We start from the raw sequence: 21540 nt of genomic DNA, 5'->3' as shown, positions 1-21540 counted from the left end.
TGAAATAAAAAGGTTTTGCACAGCAAAGAAAGCCATCAACAAAACAAAAACAAAAAAACAACCTACTGAATAAGAGAAGATATTTGCAAATGATATATCTGATAAGGGGTTAATATCCAAAATATAGAAGGAACCTATACAGTCAACACTAAAGAAACAAACAATCTGATTAAAAAATGGGCAGACAGGGGTGGGGGGCACCCGGGTGGCTCATCTGTTAAGCCTCTGACTTCAGCTCAGGCCATAGTCTCATGGTTCATGAATTTAAGCCCCACATGTGTGCTCTCAGAATAAACCCTGTTTCAGATCCTGTCTCCCTCTCTCTCTGACCTTTCCCCTTCCCTCAAAAATTAAATGTTTTTTTAAAAAATGGGCAGAGAAACTGAATAAGTATTTTTCAAAAAAAAACCAAAAACAACCACAGATGGCCAACAGACACATGAAAAGATGCTCAACATCACTCATCAGCAGGGAACTGAAAATCAAAACTACAATGAGATATTATTTTACACCTGCTAGAATGGCTAAAATAAAAAAGACAAGAAATAACAGGAGTTGACGAGGTGGAGAAAAAGGAACGCTTATGCACTGTTGGTGGGAATGTAAATTGAAGAAACTGCTGTGGAAAATAGTATGGAGACTCCTCAAAAAATTGAAAATAGAAATACCATATGATCCAAGAATTACACTATTGGGTGTTTACCCAAAGAAGATGAACATACTAATTTGAAAAGATATATGCACCCCTATGTTTATGGCAGCATCACTTATAACAGCCAGGATATGGAAACAACCTAAGTGTCCATCAATAGAAAAAGGGACAAGGAAGATGTGAGATATATATATATATAGGAATATTACTCAGCCATAAAAAAGGTTGCGATCATGCCATATGCAATGACATGGATGGACCTACAGTATATTATGCTAAGTGAAGTAAGTCAGTCAGGGAAAGGAAAATACCATATGATTTCACTCATATGTGGAATCTTAAAAAAAAAACCCAAATGAATAAATGAACAAAAAGCAGAATCAGACCTCTAAACACACAAAAACATAAACTTATGTTTGCCAGAGAGATGGGGGGGGTGATGAGGGGTTGGGCAAGAGGGGTGAAGGGGAGTCAGAGATATGGATTTCCAGCTATAGAAAGAATAAGTCATGGGGGTAAAAGTGACAGCATAAGGAATACAGTCAATGCCATTGTAATAGCCTTATAGCTACACTTGTAGTGAGCATAGCATAGTGTATAAACTTGTCAAATCACTATGTGGTACACCTGAAACTAATGTAACATTATCAATGGTACTCAAACAAAAATCACACACAGGCAGAAGATAGACCCATTTTCTTGACTCAACTTGCTGAGCTCAGCGTCCTTGCATAGACAACAGCCACCATCAATTCCCCTCATCAGAACCCATCAGATATTGGAAGCCCCCCTCATGTCTGTGAGCTCCAGCTAAATCTGGGACCAGCCCTACAGGCTCCTGATCTAAAGGCACCTAGGGGCGCCTAGGAGGCTCAGTCGGTTAAGCGTCTCACTTCAGCTAGGGTCATGATCTCATGGTTTGTGGGTTTGAGCCCCGTGTTGGGCTCTGTGCTGACAGCCTGGAGCCTGGAGCCTGCTTTGGATTCTGTGTTTCCCTCTCTCTCTCTGTCTGCCCCTCCCCCACTCTGACTCTGTCTCTCTCTCTCTCAAAAATAAATAAATGTTAAAAAAAATTTTTTAAAGGCATCCAACTAGCCCCAGGTAGCACTGATAAAGGGAGTTGAGGTTGAAGAAAAATTGAAAACGGAATCTCAAAGAGATGCCCATGCATCCACGTTCACAGCGGCTTATTCACAATAGCCAAAAGGGGGAAGGAAACAGATAAATTGGTAAGCAAGGTGTGATGTAAGCATACACAGTGGAATATTATCCCCCCTTGAGATAGAAGGACGTCCTGGCACACACTGCAACATACATGAAGCCTTAAGGACATCATGCTAAGTGAGATACTCTAGTCACAAAAAAGACAAATACTGCATAATTCCACTTATATGAGCGGCCCGGAGTAGTCAGAGTCATAGAGACAGAAAGTAGGACGATGGGTGAGGGAGGCAGGGAGGTGGAGGGAAATGGTGAGACAGTGTACAGTGGGTGCAGAATTTCAGTTTCACGAGAGGAAAAGAGTTCTGGAGACAGGTGGTGGGGACGGTCGCACAACAGTGTGAATGTACTTAATGCCAGCAAACTGTGCAGTTATAAACAGGACTAGGACGGTGAATTTCATGTTATGTGTATTTTACCAATTTAAAAATCCAAAAAGATAAACAGGCAGGTTGGGGGTCAGTGATAAATAAAGCTAGTGATAGCTTTTGTAAATAATTCAGCCTCAGAAGATGAGTCATATTTTCTGCAGGAAAAATGGAGACAGGGAAGGGTACTTCAGACAGAGGGATCTGAATAAGCCAAGGTATAGAGGGAACTAGGTGTCCCAGACATGGGACAGGAGGGAGTTTAGAGCAAATGAAGCAGAAAGTCTTGCCTGGGAACATAAAATCCAGGACTTGAAATACCATACTAAGAAATTATAAATTCATACAGAAGACAAGAAGGGGAATGCTTTTTAAATATCTATCTATCTATCTATCTGTCTGTTTGTTTATTTATTTATTTATTTATTTATTTATTATTTTTTTAAGTAGTCTCTACACCAACTTGGGGTTTGAACTCACAACTCTGAGATCAAGAGTTGCTTGCTATTCTGACCGAGCCAGGCAGGCACATTGACACTGTTTTTTCTTTTTCCTTTTTTTTTTAAACCTAATGGGGCACTGATCTCTTTTGCACTGCTGGTGGGAATGCAAACTGGTACAGCCACTCTGGAAAACAGTATGGAGTTTCCTCAAAAAGTTAAAAATAGAACTACCCTACAACCCAGCAATTGTACTACTAGGTATTTATCCATGGGATACAGCTGTGCTCTTTCAAAGGGACACATGCACCCCAATGTTTATGGCAGCACTATCAACAATAGCCAAAGTATGGACAGAGCCCAAATGTTCATCGATGGATGAATGGATAAAGAAGATGTGGTATATATATACGATGGAGTATTACTGGGCAATGAAAAAGAATGAAATCTTGCCATTTGCAACTGGAGGGTATTATGCTAAGCGAAATTAGTCAGAGAAAGACAAATATCATATGACTTCACTCATATGAGGACTTTAAGAAACAAAACAGATGAACACAAGGGAAGGGAACCAAAAATAATATAAAAACAGGGAGAGGGGCAAAACATAAGAGACTCTTAAATATGGAGAACAAACAGAGGGTTACTGGGGGGGGGGATGGGCTTAATGGGTAAGGGGCACTAAGGAATCTACTCCTGAAATCATTGTTGCACTATATGCTAACTAACTTGGATGTAAATTAAAAAAATAAGTTAAATAAAAAATTTAAAAAAGAATACACTTATCTCGATGAGCAGTAACATGTGGTGCTGTTGAACTACTACATTGCACACCTGAAACTAATATAACACTGTATGTTAACCACACAGGAATTTAAATATATGTATATATATATATATATATATATATATATATATATATATATATGAAAAAAATGTAATGGGGCACCTGGGTGGCTCAGTCAGGCATCCAACTCTTGGTTTTGGTTCAGGTCGTGATTCCAGGGTCGTGGTATCAAACCCCATGTCAGGCTCCGTGCTGAGTGCGGAGTCTGCTTAGGATTCTCTGTCTCTCTGTGTCCCTGCCCTCTTCTCTCTCAAATAAATTTTATTTTATTTTATTTTATTAAAATTTTTTCAAATAAATTTTAAAAGATTTTAAAAATCCTTCCATATGACCTAGTATGTGCCTAGTGTACATATCGAATGTTTCTTGACAGCTGAGTGAAGGTAATTCTGGAAGGCTCTCTGAACCTTTAGCTCTGCCAGTGCATTCTTCTGAATGTCTTTTGTAAGTCCCCACACGGGACTAGTCTCCTTCCTCTCTGCTCCCCCAGTTTCTGGCGCTCATGGGGTTCCATATTCACCTGTACCCCAGACCTGGGGAGCAGAAGTGAAGTCTGCCTCGATTTTGTGTTCCCAGCATCCAGGACACATGCTAGCACACAGGAGGGGATAAATGCATGCTTATTGAAACACATGCTAGCACATAGTAGGTATCAGTGCATGCTTACGAATATGGCCTACAGATGAGTCCCCGAATTAGGGGTGCCTTTGCCCTCTTCTCTCAAACCCAACTGAGATTGAGAAAAACAAAATCCCATCTGGTCTGTAATTCCACAGAGATTAAGGGAGAGAGAGGTCTCAAGATCCCCAGCTGTAGTTTAAACTGGTCTTTCTGCTTGCCTACTGGCTGTGAGGATGGATGCAATTTGGCAGAGCCTAGGCAGGAGCCCATTCAGAGTGTGCGGTGGATGAAGGTGCAAAGTGGGTCCATTGAGGTAGAGCTCCTTCCAGGCCGGGGGGAATTCAAGGAGATATCCTCGTCTCCGACTGCTGAACTCATCCCTGAAAATTCTGTCCCCAAGTGGATGCCCAGATCATCTGATCACTGACCAGAGACCCTACGGAGGGAAGAAGACTGGGTAACACCCACCTTAGTTGAACTGTTCTGGTAAGGAGACTGGACAGATCTTTGGGGGGCCAGTGGGAAGGAAATATCAACATGATGGAAAGGTACTTAGGGCACATTGGCTCTGTGTCACTTGCTTTGCTGAGTGATCCTTGTGTGATCTCCATCAGTAGTCCCAATAATCTTCTGTTGTAGGAATAAGTATATTGTACAGATGGAGAACTGAAGGTCAGTAAGAGTAAGTACACGGGCTTGATTTCACATGAGCCGGGTCGAAAGCTGGAGCCCAGGTACGTCTGATTTTCAAGATTGAATTATGTCTCTCGGGGACGATTGGAAAAGGATGGCTGGGTTAGAAGCTGGAAACCTCCCTAACTAGCTGGGTGACTTTGGTCAAAGTGGGGTCATACCTTGATGTCCTTTAAAAAATTGTTTTTAATGTTTTTATTTATTTTTGAGTGAGAGAGAGATACAGAGTGTGAGCAGGGGAGGGGCAGAGAGAGAGGGAGACACAGAATCCGAAGCAGGCTCCAGGCTCTGAGCTGTCAGCACAGAGCCCGACACAAGACTTGAATTCACAAACTGTGAGTTCATGACCTGAGCTGAAGTCAGATGCTTAACCAGCTGAGCCACCTGGGTGCCCCAACACACACTGATGTCTTTACCAGCATAGTTTTTTTCTTCCCAGGTTGCCCATTACTTTATCCATTTTCTAACTCAGAATTCTACTCATCCTTCAAGGCTCAGATGAAATGTCAGATCCTATGTGAGGTTTTCCTAATCCTTCCTTCTAGGAGTGAATATTCTGTCATCAAACCCCTACCCTAACTGATTTTTGTCTCCTTGTTGATCGCCTCCTCTAGCTAGAATGGATTAGATCAACAGGTGAACCCTGAAATCCAATATGGAGGTCAGAACAAAGGATAGCTTCCCTGCACACATTCGAATGTGTGTGACTGCTTTCACACAGACAGACAGCATAATCTAGAGGAGTGATCACTGGCTTCAGAATCAGACAGATCCAGGCTTGGTTGCTGGGTATGCCACTAACTACCTGTGTGACCTCCACATCAAGTTTCTTTGCCTCTCCTAGCTTTAATTCTTCCTATGCAAAATGCAAAGCATAACACCTCACTCACAGAATGGGGACAACCCAGATTAATGAGATAATGTGCGTATCATGAAGATAGTGCCCATATTGGGATGACATGTTATTTAATAATAATAATAGCTAACAATTAGTGTTTATCAAGTGCCAGAAACTTGGCACAGGGCAACACCACAAGGTAAGAACTAAAATCATTCCCAGCTTGCATGTGTGGAAACTGAAGTTCTAGTAAGACATGTAACTTGTGCAAAGTCTCATAACTATTAAGCAGAAGACCTGGTATTCAGAGTTGGGTCTATCTGACTCTTATTGTTTATTTGTTTTTAATGTTTATTTACTTTTTTTTTAATTAAAATTTTTTTTCAATGTTTATTTATTTTTGGGACAGAGAGAGACAGAGCATGAACGGGGGAGGGGCAGAGAGAGAGGGAGACACAGAATCGGAAACAGGCTCCAGGCTCTGAGCCATCAGCCCAGAGCCCGACACGGGGCTCGAACTCACAGACCGCGAGATCGTGACCTGGCTGAAGTCGGACGCTTAACCGACTACGCCACCCAGGCGCCCCAATGTTTATTTACTTTTGAGAGAGAGAGAGAGCGAGCAGTGGAGAAGCAGACACACACACACACACACACACACACACACACACACACACAATGTGAATCAGGCTCCAGCTTCTGAGCTGTCAGCACAGAGCCTGATGTGGGGCTTGAACTCGTGAACCATGAGATCATGACCTGAGCCAAAGTCAGATGCTTAACCAACTGAGGCACCCAAGTGCCCCATAATTTTTATTTGAGTATAGTTGACACAGAATGTTACATTAGTGTCAGGTGTATAACATAGGGATTCAACTTCTCTGAACCACCTGCTGTGTTCTCAAGTGTAGCTGCCATCAGTCACCACACAACGCTATGCCAATGTCATTGACTATATTCCCTATGTCGTGCCTTTTAGTCCCATGGCTTACTTATTCCATTACTGGAAGCCTGTGCCTCCCTTTCCCCTTCACCCCTTTTGCCCACCCACCCCCCAGCCCTTTCCTTCTGACAACCACCATTTGTTCTCTGTATTTATAGGTCTCCATCTGCTTTTTGTTTGTTTATTATTTTGCTTTTAGATCCCACAAATGAGTGGAATCATACGGTATTTATCTTTCTCATATCTGACTCTTATGTAATAGTGGAGATGTTATTACATGCTTTGGGATGAAGACAATTACATCTATCTTTTTTTCATAAAAGGCTATCAAGTGCCAGACAGGCTAAGTAACTTATCCAAGTTGCACCAATAAGAAAGAATCGGATAGAAAACTCCTCTGGATGGGGCGTATCTTGTTCATCTCCATATCCCCATCGTGCCTAGCACAGTGTGCAGTACTTTGCTGATGCTGGATAAATGTTTATGGGATGAAACAAAAATCCTAAATAGCCACTGTGCACTCTGCTTCTGGGCTGAAGAATTCCAGAGTGACCTTTGAAGTTAAATTGGTTGTATTTTATGTAAGACGAACAAAAAACAAAACCTATTGGCATCTAAGGTGACTGGCTATGATGTTTGATATGGGGGATACTTTGTAGCAGAAGTGAGTCTGGTGCAGGCACAAAGAAAGGGATTATTAACAGAGGCAGGAGCAGAGAGAAAGTGGGTCGTGGAAGAGAAAAATCTGGTGGGGGAGGGAGCACAGACAGAATAGAGCAGTGGAGACGTTCTTGTTTAGTACCCAGAAGAGTTTCACCCTTTGGTGCTAACAGGGCTTGTCTGGAGAGTCATATCCAGGACCACAGAGCCTCCTTGGGAGGGGGACTGCTGTGGGAAGATATAATGTGCTTGTTTCGGGACCGGACACTGTTCCAACCACTGTTGGACTGGGGCAAAGAGACCTCAGCTGAGCCTTGGCTGTGTTAACCTCATTGCTACATTTAATCTTCTCTGAGGTTAGAAGTGTCATCAAGGAAATTGAGACCCAGGGTGGTGAAGGAAGTAGTGGAATATGGCTTCAGAATGCCAACCTAAATTGAGCATCACCTCCATGATTTGTCAAGGTACTTGAGCAATGTCTTATAATTTCTATGCCTCTGTTTCTTCATCAGTAAAACAGAGCTAAAAAAACAAAAGCTTACCTCACAGGGTGAATGGGACGATGAAATAAGGTCCAGCTTATAGAGTCTTTGTCCAGGATCCCAACACCATATGGAGGCAGCAACTTGACATCTGGGATTTTGGAAAACTCAAATCTATTTTTACTATGTAACTGTAGCACCAACCACAGACCTTGCACCTGTATAGGTATTTTCAGTTTCCTCCTGCAAAAAACAAGGATATCAAACTGAGTCCCTTCAAATGGCCCTTTAAGTCCTAACATTCCCTTCCCAGACTAGAAGACTAATTTTCTTTTCTTCTTTGGCCAACATGTTTCAAAAAATAATCATAAAATGAAAATTTCACCCCAAGTTCCAAGAGATAGAGAAGAAAATAATGAGGTGGGGTCAGCCACACCTGGGCAGTGGAATCTGTATTCTATTCCCAGCAGTTGGAAGGCTTTGAGGGACACAAGCGGACTCCGTGATCCTCAGTTCACACATCCGTACCATGGGAACATTGGTGATTACTTCTCAGTGTTGTGATGAGGATAAAATAAAAGCAAAGATCTCCTGACACAACATTTGGCCGTTGGTAGATGTTGGAAAATGGGGATTATTGTAATTTCTAGTTTTCACTCTGTACTCAGAAGCCGGGTTTATTTGTGAGGCAACTAGGGATGGGAGAGGTTAAGTGACTGGCTCCTAGGGAGGCAGTGGCACATCTAGAGTTCAAAGATATGCCCGTTTCATTCCAAAGAAGATCCCTGTGAAAGGAGGAAGCTCAGTAGGACTAGAGTAAGCATCATCTGTGCTGTGCAGCTGGGATAGATGTAGGGCGAGGCTATGCCAGGAAGGCTTTGTGACAGAATGAGACACATGTGGCTCTCAAACAGACCGAGGGTATGTTTCATAAGCAATGCAACCTCATGCAAAGCCCTGCTGGGTGGTAAAATTGGACAGAACTGGTTTGAAAAAAAAAAAAACCAGTGTCCTTACTTTGTACTTGTAGCCTCTGGGAAACTCTGTTTCTTCATCTTTAACAACCAGGAAAATGACACCTGCTTCACGGGACATTGAGCAATGAATGAAATTGTTTGTTAAAAGGACCCAACCTGGGCACCTGGTGGCTCAGTCAGTTGAGTGTCCGACTTCAGCTCAGGTCATGATTTCACGGTTTGTGGGTTCCAGCCCCATGTCGGGCTCTGTGCTGACAGCTCAGAGCCTGGAGCCTGCTTTGGATTCTGGGTCTCCCTTTCTCTCTGCCCATCCCCTCCTTGCATTCTGTCTCTCTCTCAAAAATAAATGAACCTCAAAAAAAATTTTTTTAAAAAGAACCCAACCTGGGCATACATATATACAATAAATACTGCTTCCATCTTTATAATAAGATATGTTGGGGGTGGGGAGGAGAGAACCCCCTCTATAGAAAATCAGGCATCAAACTTCCATTGTTTTTTCTAGAAAATTGCTGTACCTGACTCCCTTCTCTAATAAATGGTGGTAAGTTTCATCAATAAATGTCATCAAATCAAGAGAGGAATCTCAGAATATGGAGATAAGCATTGTTCTCTATGCCAAAGGACCAGGAGAAGCACTGAATTTGTTTTTATTTATTTTTTATTTTTTAAGTTTATTTATTGATAGAGAGTGCACATGATCAGGGGAGGGGCAGAGAGAGAGAGAGAGAATCCCAAGCGGGCTCCATGCTGTCAGCACAGAGCCTGATGCAGGGCTTGATCTCATGAACTGTGAGATCATGACCTGAGCTGAAATCAAGAGTCAGTGGCTTAACAGACTGAGCCACCCAGGTGCCCCTATCTGCTTCTTCTTGAGCCAGAGAGCAGTGGGTGAGGGCACAGACACCCCTCTACTTCTCTCTGTACTAGTGTTTGGGACTGACAGTGGTGCTGATTTGGGAGATAGAAAGTTCGGTGTGGTTTTCACGTGCTAAATAAAGCACTCCTGTTTGGAGCAGAAGCATCTGGCTGGAGAACAGTTGGCTGACAGATCAGTGCCTGGAAGAACACTGGACGTGTGGCGGATGCCAGCAGGTGCACCAGGACTAGCGGCCGTGCCAACCCTCCCAGGAGATGGAGGCCCGTGTGGGCTGAAATTCTGCTTGCACAGCCCCCCTCATCCTCCTCAAGGCAGTGGCCAGAAGGGACTCCCTCCCTTCCCTTTCCTTATGCAACCCCCACACTATTCCGTGGGAGCCAATATCATTCTCCCCATTTCACAAAGGGAAAAACTAAGACTTGGGTGAACTCAGCAATGTGCTGATGTAATAGGCTGACAAGGCGGGGTTTCTGATCCCACGGTGAATGTTCTCCCAAACACACTACATCACCTCCCTTCCGGATCAACAGCCATCAGAAATTGAAGGGCACCCGGGCAGAGTCCCAGAGTTCCCAGCCAACATCGCCTTCTCTTTGCTGCTGTACCTGCTGAGGAGTGTGATGCCTGAAGTTCAACTCTGATCCTCCGTGCATTGAATAAACGTGTGTCAAGAACCTATAAGGTACCAGGCAATGCACTCCTTTGCTGGGTCCTGAGGTTAGAGCTGTGAGCGAGATAGACCCCATCTCTTTCCTCAAGAGGCTTACAACCAAGTTGGAGAGACTTTGCATAACTCAACAAACATGCAAGTAATCCTATTCATTTATTCATTCAATTAATTTTTTTTAACGTTTATTTATTTTTGAGAGACAGAGTGTGAGTAGGGGAGAGGCAGAGAGAGAGGGAGACACAGAATCCAAAGCAGGCTCCACCCTCTGAGCTGTCCACACAGAGCCCAACCAGGGGCTCAAACCCACAAACTGCGAGATCATGACCTGAGCTGAAGTTGGATGCTTAACCGACTGAGCCCCCAGGTGCTCCTCATTCATTCATTTTAATCCCAGTATTAACATACAGTATTATGTTTCATGTGTACAATACAGTGATTCAAGGTTTCCATCCTTACCTGGAGCTCATCACAGCAAGTGCACACCCTCATTCCCTTCACCTATTTCACCCATCCCCCCCCCAGCAACCTCCAGTTTGTGCAAGTAATTTAAACTAAATAAAGTTAATAACAATCACCCTGGCGCAGAAGTAATGGGTTGCAGGGATAAAGAATAATGACACGGGGTGTGACAGGGGATTTTCTGAGGATATGACATTGAAAAACTCATGCCAAGAATGTCAAGGATTCCCAGACATGGGAAACACAAGAATGGGGAGAAAGCTGTTCTAGGATGGAAAGACTTCATGTGGAAATGCTTTAAGGCTGGAAAGACCTTGGAGTATTTGAGGGGGTGAAAGGGCCTCCATGGGGCTACAATGGATGTGAGAAATGGTGCTGTGATGTGAAGTAGTCAGCAAGGATTGGAACATGGGGGCTCGGGGGCCATGACAGAACACATGATGCTTATTCTAAGGACACTGAGGAGTGTATCAAGGGTGTTAAGTAGGTGATACAACAGCGTGGAACCAGAGTAAGGCAAGCTGTAGAGAGAAAGATGTGCAAAATATTTTGCAGATGTATTTTATTCTTAGATGGAGAGGCCCTTGGAGTTGGGCAATGTGACCAGAGTCCAGAAGTTTGTCTTGTTGGGTTTGTCCACAAGGCCAGACATAAGGGATGTCCTGTTTGCCATCTTCCTGGCCTTCTACCTGCTGACCCTCCTGGAGAACACGCTCATCATCTACCTCATCTGCAGTCACATCGAGCTCCACAAGCCCATGTATTTCTTCCTGGGCAACCTGAGCTGCCTGGAGATGTGCTACGTGTCCGTGACCATGCCCAGTCTGCTCGTGGGGCTGTGGACTGGACCTTACCATATTTCCTTCACAGCCTGCATGACACAGCTTTTCTTCTTCATAGTCCTCATCTGCACAGAGTGCACCCTCTTGGCCTCCATGGCCTATGACCGCTACGTGGCCATCTGCCGCCCACTCCACTACCCACTGCTCATGAGGCCCCAGGTCTGCCTGGGCTTAGCCTTGTCCTCATGGCTTGGGGGGCTGTTGGTCTCAGTGGCCAAGACATCATGCATTGCCAGCCTGTCCTACTGTGGCCCCAACGTCCTCAACCACTTCTTCTGTGACGTCTCCCCTCTGCTCAACCTGTCCTGCACCCACGTGGCCCTGACGGAGCTGGTGGACTTCATCTCTGCCATCGTCATCCTCTGGGGTTCCCTCCTCATGGCCATCGCCTCCTATGTGGCCATCGGGAGAGCTGTGTTCCACATGCCATCAGCCGCTGCCCGCCGCAAAGCCCTCTCCACCTGCACCTCCCACCTGGTGGTGGTGGGCATCTTCTACGCAGCCACTCTCTTCATCTACGCCCGTCCCAGCCGCATAGAAGCCATGGACCTCAACAAGGTGCTGTCTGTCATCTACACGGTGGTCACACCCATGTGCAATCCTGTCATCTACTGCCTGCGGAACAGGGAGGTCCAGGCAGCATTCTGCAGAACCCTACACCAGTCCTGAAGCTGACCAGCGGATAGGCCATGGGGGAGATCTCAAGTTATCAATACTTTTCATTTTTTTTAATTTATTTTTTATTTTTTGAGAGACAAAGAGAGACAAAGAGAGAGCATGGGAGGGGCAGAGAGAGAGGGAGACACAGAGTCCAAAGCAGGCTCTGGGCTCTGAGCTGTCAGCACAGAGCCCAATGCAGGGTTTGAACTCACAAACTGTGAGATCATGACCTGAGCCAAAGTCAGATGCTTAACTGACTGAGCCACCCAGGAGCCCCTCAATACTTTTCATTTTTATTGAGATATAACTCACATGCCATACACTTCACCCTTTAAAATGTGCAATCCATTGAGTTTTAGGTATATTCACAAAGTTGTGCAACCATCGCCACCATCTAATTCTACAACGTTGGCATCACTACCAAAAAAATCCTGTACACAATAGAAATCACTCCCAAAGCCCAGCCCACTAGCTTAAAAAACTGTAAGTCTTCTTTGTCTGTATGGATTTTCTTGTTTTGGATATTTCATATAAATGAAATGATATAATATGTGGGCTTTTGTGTGTCTCCTTGCACTTAGTGTAATACTTTTGAGGCTTATACGTGATATAGCATCTAGCAATATTTCATTCCTTCTTAAGGCTGGGTAATATTCCATTGTATGGAAATACCACACATTATTTACCCATTAGAGTACAGCTGTGTTTTCATGCTTAAATGCAGTGTGTGTCTATATGTATACAGGGAAGAATTGGAAAATCGATACTATAACATGTTCATAGGGATTGCCATTATGTGGAGGAACTTGGGAAGGGCTTGCTTTCCTTTTCATTTTGTTGTGTTTTGTCATTTTTTTGTGATAAGTATGTGTTGCTTTTGTAATAAAGATGTATTTTTTTTCTTTTTGAACTTTACTTATTTATTTTGAGAGACACAGAGATAGCACGAGAGGAGGAGGGGCAGAGAGAGAGGCAGACAGAGAATCCCAAGCAGGTTCTGCGCTGTCAGTGGGGAGCCCAGTGCAGGGCTCGAACCCATGAACCGTGAGACCATGACTTGAGCTGAAACCAAGAGTCAGATGCTTAGTTGACTGAGCCACCCAGGCTCACCCTAAAGATGTAATTTTTGGACTTCAAGATTGTGGAAGATGGTGGAGTAGGAGGACGCTGGGCTCACTTAGATTCCACCCACACCTGCCTAAATAACCCAGAAAACCACCAGAAGACTAGCAGAATGGACTCTCAGAGCCAAGCGTAGACAAGAGGCCCACGGAAGAGGGTAGGAAGGGCAGAGAGGCAGTGCGCACTACACGGACTGGTGGGAGGGAGCCAGGCTGGTGGAGGGGCAGCCCGCCCTGCAAGGCAGAGCCCCTGAATTCTGGCTTGCAAAAGTGGAGGGGTTGGACTCTGTGAGTTCTGACAGCCAGCGGGACTTAACATCTGGAATGTTATAAGTCAACAGCTCTGCTTGGAGAGTGGGAGGGCTAGAGGACAACAGGAGGGAGAGTTGTTGAGCTCCAGAGGACAGAGCTCGGCTCAGTGGGGGAACAAAGGCACTGGCCAGTGCCATCTCCCTCGCCCATCCCCCAGCCAAAATCCCAAAGGGAACCAGTTCCCATCACGGAACTTGCTCACACCCCGCAAATACCCGAGCTGTGCTTCTGTGGATCCATCCCTCCGATGGGTCTGCCTCCCTCCTGGTGCCGCAGGGCCCCTCCTGAAGCAGAAAATCAAAGGCAAAGCAAGCTGAGTCTGCCCCTCCTGCCCCTGCGCACCTTGTGGATCCACCCCCCCCCCAATACGCCAGATTCCATAGAAGCAGGACCACAAGCCTGGCAATGTGCAAGTAGCCCAGACAGGGGACACACCACTCCACAGTGAGTCCTGCCCCTGGGAGAGGGGAAGATAAGGTACACACCAGTCTGACTGTGGCCCCAGCGATGGGCTGGGGGCAGACATTGGGTTTGACTGCGGCCCCGCCCACCAATGCAAGATACTCCAGACAGCACAGAGGAAGATCCCTGCAGTTCCGCGCCACTCCAGGGACTATCCAAAATGACAAAACGGAAGAATTCTCCTCAAAAGAAACTCCAGGAAGTAGCGACAGCTAATGAACTGATCAAAAACGATTTAAGCAATATAACAGAAAATGAATTTAAAATAATAGTCATAAAATTAATCGCTGGGCTTGAAAAAAGTATAGAGGACAGCTGAGAATCTATTGCTACAGAGATCAAGGGACTAAGAAACAGTCAGGAGGAGCTAAAAATGCTATAAATGAGCTTCAAAATAAAATGGAGGTGACCACGGCTTGGATTGAAGAGGCAGAGGAGAGAATAGCTGAATTAGAAGATAAAATTATGGAAAAAGAGGAAGCGGAGAAAAAAAGAGATAAAAAAATCCAGGAGTATGAGGGGAGAATTAGAGAACTAAGTGATGTGGTGAAACGTAATAATATATGCATAATTGGGATTCCAGAGGAGGAAGAGAGAGAGAAAGGTGCTGAGAACTTCCCTGATCTGGGGAAAGAAAAAGGCATTGAAATCCAAGAGGCACAGAGAACTCCCTTCAGACGTAACTTGAATTGATCTTCTGCACAACATATCATAGTGAAACTGGCAAAATACAAGGATAAAGAGAGAATTCTGAAAGCAGCTAGGGATAAACATGCTCTAACATATAAAGGGAGACCGATAAGACTCGTGACCGATCTCTCTACTGAAACTCAGCAGGCCAGAAAGGAATGGCAGGAAATCTTCAATGTGATGACCAGAAAAAAATATGCAGCCGAGAATCCTTTATCCAGCAAGTCTGTCATTTAGAATAGAAGGAGAGATAAAGGTCTTCCCAAACAAACAAAAACTGAAGGAATTCATCACCACTAAACCATCCCTGCAAGAGATCCTAAGGGGGATCCTATGAGACAAAGTACCAGAGACATCACTACAAGCATGAAACCTACAGACATCACAATGACTCTAAACTCATATCTTTCTATAATAACACTGAATGTAAATGGACTAAATGCACCAACCAAAAGACATGGGGTATCAGAATGGATAAAAAAACAAGACTCATCTATTTGCTGTCTACAAGAGACTCATTTTAGACCTGAGGACACCTTCAGATTGAAAGTGAGGGGATGGAGAACTACCTATCATGCTACTGGAAGTCAAAAGAAAGCTGGAGGAGGCATACTTATATCAGACAAACTAGACTTTAAATTAAAGGCTGTAACAAGAGATGAAGAAGGGCATTATATAATAATTACAGGGTCTATCCATCAGGAAGAGCTAACAATTATAAATGTCTATCCGCCGAATACGGGAGCCCCCAAATATATAAAACAATCACAAACATAAGCAACCTTATTGATAAGAACGTGGTAATTGCAGGGGACTTTAATACTCCACTCACAACAATGGATAGATCATCTAGACACAGGATCAATAAAGAAACAAGGGCCCTGAATGAGACATTGGATCAGATGGACTTGACAGATATATTTAGAACTCTGCATCCCAAAGCAACAGAATATACTTTCTTCTCGAGTGCACATGGAACATTCTCTAAGATAGATCACATACTGGGTCACAAAACAGCCCTTCATAAGTATACAAGAATTGAGATCATACCATGCATACTTTCAGACCACAATGCTATGAAGCTTGACATCAACCGCAGGAAAACGTCTGGAAAACCTCCAAAAGCATGGAGGTTAAATAACACCCTACTAAAGAATGAATGGGTCAACCAGGCAATTAGAGAAGAAATGAAAAAATATATGGAAACAAACGAAAATGAAAATACAACAATCCAAACGCTCTGGGATGCAGCGAAGGCAGTCCTGAGAGGAAAATACATTGCAATCCAGGCCTATCTCAAGAAACAGGAAAAATGCCAAATACAAAATCTAACAGCACACCTAAAGGAACTAGAAGCAGAACAGCAAAGGCAGCCTAAACCCAGCAGAAGAAGAGAAATAATAAAGATCAGAGCAGAAATAAACAATATAGAATCTAAAAAAACTATAGAGCAGATCAATGAAACCAAGAGTTGGTTTTTTGGAAAAATAAACAAAATTGACAAACCTCTAGCCAGGCTTCTCAAAAAGAAAAGGGAGATGACCCAAATAGATAAAATCATGAATGAAAATGGCGTTATTACAACCAATCCCTCAGAGATACAAACAATTATCAGGGAATACTATGAAAAATTATATGCCTACAAACTGGACAACCTGGAAGAAATGGACAAATTCCTAAACACCCACACTCTTCCAAAACTCAATCAGGAGGAAATAGAAAGCTTGAACAGACCCATAACCAGCGAAGAAATTGAATCGGTTATCAAAAATCTCCCAACAAATAAGAGTCCAGGACCAGATGGCTTCCCAGGGGAATTCTACCAGACATTTAAAGCAGAGGTAATACCTATCCTCCTCAAGCTATTCCAAAAAATAGAAAGGGAAGGCAAACGTCCAGGCTCATTCTATGAATCCAGCATTACTTTGATTCCTAAACCAGACAGAGACCCAGTAAAAAAAAGAGAACTACAGGCCAATATCCCTGATGAATATGAATGAAAAAAATTCTCAATAAGATACTAGCAAATCGAATTCAACAGCATATAAAAAGAATTATTCACCATGATCAAGTGGGATACATTCCTGGGATGCAGGGCTGGTTCAACATTCGCAAATCAATCAACGTGATACATCACATTAATAAAAGAAAATATAAGAACCATACGATCCTGTCCATTGATGCAGAAAAAGCATTTGACAAAATTCAGCATCCTTTCTTTATAAAAACCCTCGAGGGGCGCCTGGGTGGCGCAGTCGGTTAAGCGTCCGACTTCAGCCAGGTCACGATCTCGCGGTCCGTGAGTTCGAGCCCCGCATCGGGCTCTGGGCTGATGGCTCAGAGCCTGGAGCCTGTTTCCGATTCTGTGTCTCCCTCTCTCTCTGCCCCTCCCCCGTTCATGCTCTGTCTCTCTCTGTCCCAAAAATAAATAAACGTTGAAAAAAAAAATTAAAAAAAAAAAACCCTCGAGAAAGTCAGGATAGAAGGAACATACTTAAACATCATAAAAGCCATTTATGAAGCCCATAGCTAATATCATCCTCAGTGGGGAAAAACAGAGCTTTCTCCCTGAGATCAGGAACACGACAGGGATGCCCACTCTCACTACTGTTGTTTAACATAGTGTTGGAAGTTCTAGCATCATCAGCAATCAGACAAAAAAATGAAATCAAAAGCATCAAAATTGGCAAAGATGAAGTCAAGCTTTCACTTTCTGCAGATGACATGATGTTATACATGAAAAATCTGATAGACTCCACCAAAAGTCTGCTAGAACTGATACATGAATTCAGCAAAGTCACAGGATACAAAATCAACATGCAGAAATCAGTCGCATTCTTATACACTAATAATGAAGCAACAGAAAGACAAATAAAGAAACTGATCCTATTCACAACTGCACCAAGAAGCATAAAATACCTAGGAATAAACCTAACCAATGATGTAAAAGATCTCTATGCTGAAAACTATAGAAAACTTATGAAGGTAATTGAAGAATATTTAAAGAAATGGAAAGACATTCCCTGCTCATGGATTGGAAGAATAAATATTGTCAAAATGTCAATACTACCCAAAGCTAGCTACACATTCAATGCAATCCCAATCAAAATTGCACCAGCATTCTTCTCGAAACTAGAACAAGCAATCCTAAAATTTGTATGGAACCACAAAAGGCCCCGAATAGCCAATTTTGAAGAAGAAGACCAAAGCGGGAGGCATCACAATCCCAGACTTTAGCCTCTACTACAAAACTGTAATCATCAAGACAGCATGGTATTGGACCAAAAACAGACACATAAACCAATAGAATAGAATAGAAACCCCAGAACTAGACCCACAAAACTATGGCCAACTAATCTTTGACAAAGCAGGAAGGAATATCCAATGGAAAAACGACAGTCTGTTTAACAAATGGTGCTGGGAGAACTGGACAGCAACATGCAGAAGGATGAAACTAGACCACTTTCTTACACCATTCACAAAAACAAATTCAAAATGGATAAAGGACCTGATTGTGAGGCAGGAAACCATCAAAACCCTAGAGGAGAAAGCAGGAAAAAACCTCTCTGACCTCAGCCATAGCAATTTCTTACTTGACACATCCCCAAAGGCAAGGGAATTAAAAGCAAAAATGAACAATTGGGACCTCATGAAGATAAAAAGCTTCTGCACAGCAAAGGAAACACTCAACAAAACTAAAAGGCAACCATCGGAATGGGAAAAGATATTTGCAAATAACATATAGGACAAAGGGCTAGTATCCAAAATCTATAAAGAGCTCACCAAACTCCACACCCAAAAAACAAATAATCCAGTGAAGAAATGGGCAGAAAACATGAATAGACACTTCTCTAAAGAAGACATCCAGATGGCCAACAGGCACATGAAAAGATGCTCAATGTGCTTGCTCCTCATCAGGGAAATACAAATCAAAACCACACTGAGACACCACCTCACGCTGGTCAGAATGGCTGAAATGAACAAGTCAGAAGACTATAGATGCTGGAGAGGATGTGAAGTAACGGGAACCCTCTTGCACTGTTGGTGGGAATGCAAACTGGTGCAGTCGCTGTGGAAAGCAGTGTGGAGGTTCCTCAGAAAATTAAAAATAGACCTACCCTATGACCCAGCAATAGCACTGCTAGGAATTTACCCAAGGGATACAGGAGTGGTGATGCATAGGGGCACTGGTACCCCAATGTTTAGAGCAGCACTTTCAACAATAGCCAAATTATGGAAAGAGCCTAAATGTCCATCAACTGACGAATGGATAAAGAAATTGTGGTTTATATACACAATGGAGTACTACGTGGCAATGAGAAAGAATGAAAAATGGCTTTTTGTAGCAACTTGGATGGAACTGGAGAGTGTGATGCTAAATGAAATAAATCATACAGAGAAAGACAGATACCATATGTTTTCACTCTTATGTGGATCCTGAGAAACTTAACAGAAGACCATGGGGGAGGGGAAGAAAAAACAGAGGTTAGAGAGGGAGAGAGCCAAAGCATAAGAGACTCTTAAAGACTGAGAACAAACTGAGAGTAGATGGGGGGGAGGGGGGGAGGGGAGGGTGGGTGATGGGTATTGAGGAGGGCACCTTTTGGGATGAGCACTGGGTGTTGTATGGAAACCAATTTGACAATAAATTTCATATTAAAAAAAGATGTAATTTTCAATTTAAAAATCACTTTATTTTTTCAAAAATTTTAATGTTTATTTTGAGAGAGAGAGAGAGAGAACGAACAGAAAAGGGTCAGAGAGAGAAGGAGACACAGAATCTAAAGCAGGCTCCAGGCTCTGAGCTGTCAGCATAGAGCCTGACATGGGGCTTGAACTCGTAAACCATGAGGTCATGACCTGAGCCGAAGTTGAATGCTTATCTGACTGAGCCACTCAGGTGCCCCTAAAAAATCACTTTAATCTGTGTCTTTTGTGTCCATAAGACAGAGCTGAACCTCTTTCACTGGGAACTCAAGATGGCATTCTGCTGTGGTTCCAGCTGCACTAGACTCAGCGTTGTGTGGACATGTCAGGGGTGTCGTATCTGGTGCCTGTGCACCAGTGTCATCTGAATGCCGTGATCTTCCTTGTCTTCCCTGTGCATGCAGACACCTTCAAGGTCTGGCTTCTGCGTCCCCAGTTGCTGTAGCACCACACTCCACTCCTCTTGCTATTATTCCTCCGTGGAGCTCACTTCACAGCCAGCTGAAAATATGCAAAGCATAACGTGAGCACCTCAGAGCACGGACCCCATCCGCGTTGCCCGGAACAATGCCTGGTCCACGTTAGCTGCTCGGTGAATCTGGTCGAATAAATAAGAGAACAACTCACTGAAGAAAGGTGATGTCTTATCCATCTCCATATTCCCAAGGATTTACAGCTATAATAATTCTACTGGCTATAGAGAATTTGCTGAATTCCAGACCCTATTCAAAACACTTTATATAGATTTGTCACATTCACAGCCACACTGTGAGGGAGATATGCGTGACAAAGGTTGTGGTCATCTACAACATCAGTCCTTCCTTCTTCCTTTAGTAATAGATCCACCATATCTCAGCTGGAAATCCAGAAAAAAATGTTTCCATGGCACAAGAACAGACATTCAGATCAATGGAACAGAAAAGGGAACCCAGAAATGGACCCACAAATGTATGGCCAACTCATCTCTGACAAAGCAGGAGGAATATCCAATGGAATAAAGACAGTCTCTTCAGCAAGTGGTACTGGGAAAACTGGACAGCGACATGCAGAAGAATGAACCTGGACCACTTTCTTACATCATACACACACACAAAATGTTTCTCAGCTCTTCCCTTGTCTCTCCATGATGTCATAGGAGTATGTGCTGGACAAATGTCCATGGAAAAGTTTTAGGTTATGCTTTTTAGGGGAAAGACACTTTCCTGTACTTCCTTTGCTCTCCTTCTCTTCTGGTTGGAATTCAAGCGTGATGACTGGAGCTGGAGCAGCCATATTGCACCCTGACCTGGAAGCGTCATGCTGAGAATGATATAACAAGATAGGGGAACTCTGACGTTTTGGACTGTCTTATTAATACCAAATAAGTGCTGCTACATTGATGAGAAATTCGTTGTATCCTGTTTAAGCAACTGTTTTAGGCTGAAATCCATTACCTAACCAATATGATGCTGTATTAGTCAGTCATTGCTACAACACTGCTGTGTTACAAGCAATCCAAAAATGTTTTTCAGTGGCTTCAGTAGCACACTTGTTTTTTTTTTTTTTTTTTCTGGCTTCTGGAACTATGGTGGTGTTCTGCTTCAGGCTGCAGGGCAGGCTTAGGTCTGTTCTACTTGTCTCTCATCCCAGAACCAGGAGATGTTCTTCTCAAGGCAAATGGCAAGAAGGCAGTGGAAAGAGTGCTTCCCCAGACATCAGCTCAGGACTCTCAATTTGGTCTACGTTCCATTAGCCAAAGCCAATTATACGGTGAAGCAAAAGTTGTTGGGAACAGGGAAGTAGTGTTATCTTATAATTACTTTTTAAAGTTTTTATTTAAATTCCAGTTGGTTAACATACAGTGTAATATATTAGTTTCAGGTGCACAATCTAGTGACCCAACACTTTCGTACATCACCCGGTGCTCATCACAAGGGCCCTCCTTCTTCCCCATCACCTGTTCAATGCACCCCCACCCACCTCCCTTCTGGTGACCATCAGTGTGCTCTGTTAAAA

General features: G+C 43.5%; 1 protein-coding gene across 1 annotated transcript; it reads left to right on the top strand.

Moving 5' to 3' along the window:
* The first annotated feature begins 11323 nt into the window (after positions 1-11323).
* LOC124522739 (olfactory receptor 5-like) lies at positions 11324-12262 on the top strand. Its single transcript, XM_047094331.1, has one exon. It carries the CDS (start codon positions 11324-11326, stop codon positions 12260-12262), a length of 939 nt encoding a protein of 312 aa, XP_046950287.1.
* Positions 12263-21540: the final 9278 nt, after the last annotated feature.

This window comes from Lynx rufus, unplaced genomic scaffold (assembly GCF_022079265.1).
Source record: "Lynx rufus isolate CCGP_SWC_20201006 ecotype Redwood Valley unplaced genomic scaffold, mLynRuf1.p SCAF_39, whole genome shotgun sequence".
Taxonomy (NCBI): domain Eukaryota; kingdom Metazoa; phylum Chordata; class Mammalia; order Carnivora; family Felidae; genus Lynx; species Lynx rufus.
This window is presented reverse-complemented; position numbering and strand designations above follow the sequence as displayed.

Bases quoted from the DNA above. Each gene is read 5' to 3' on its own strand.
- LOC124522739 (XM_047094331.1), top strand. From the start codon at position 11,324: ATGGAGAGGCCCTTGGAGTTGGGCAATGTGACCAGAGTCCAGAAGTTT.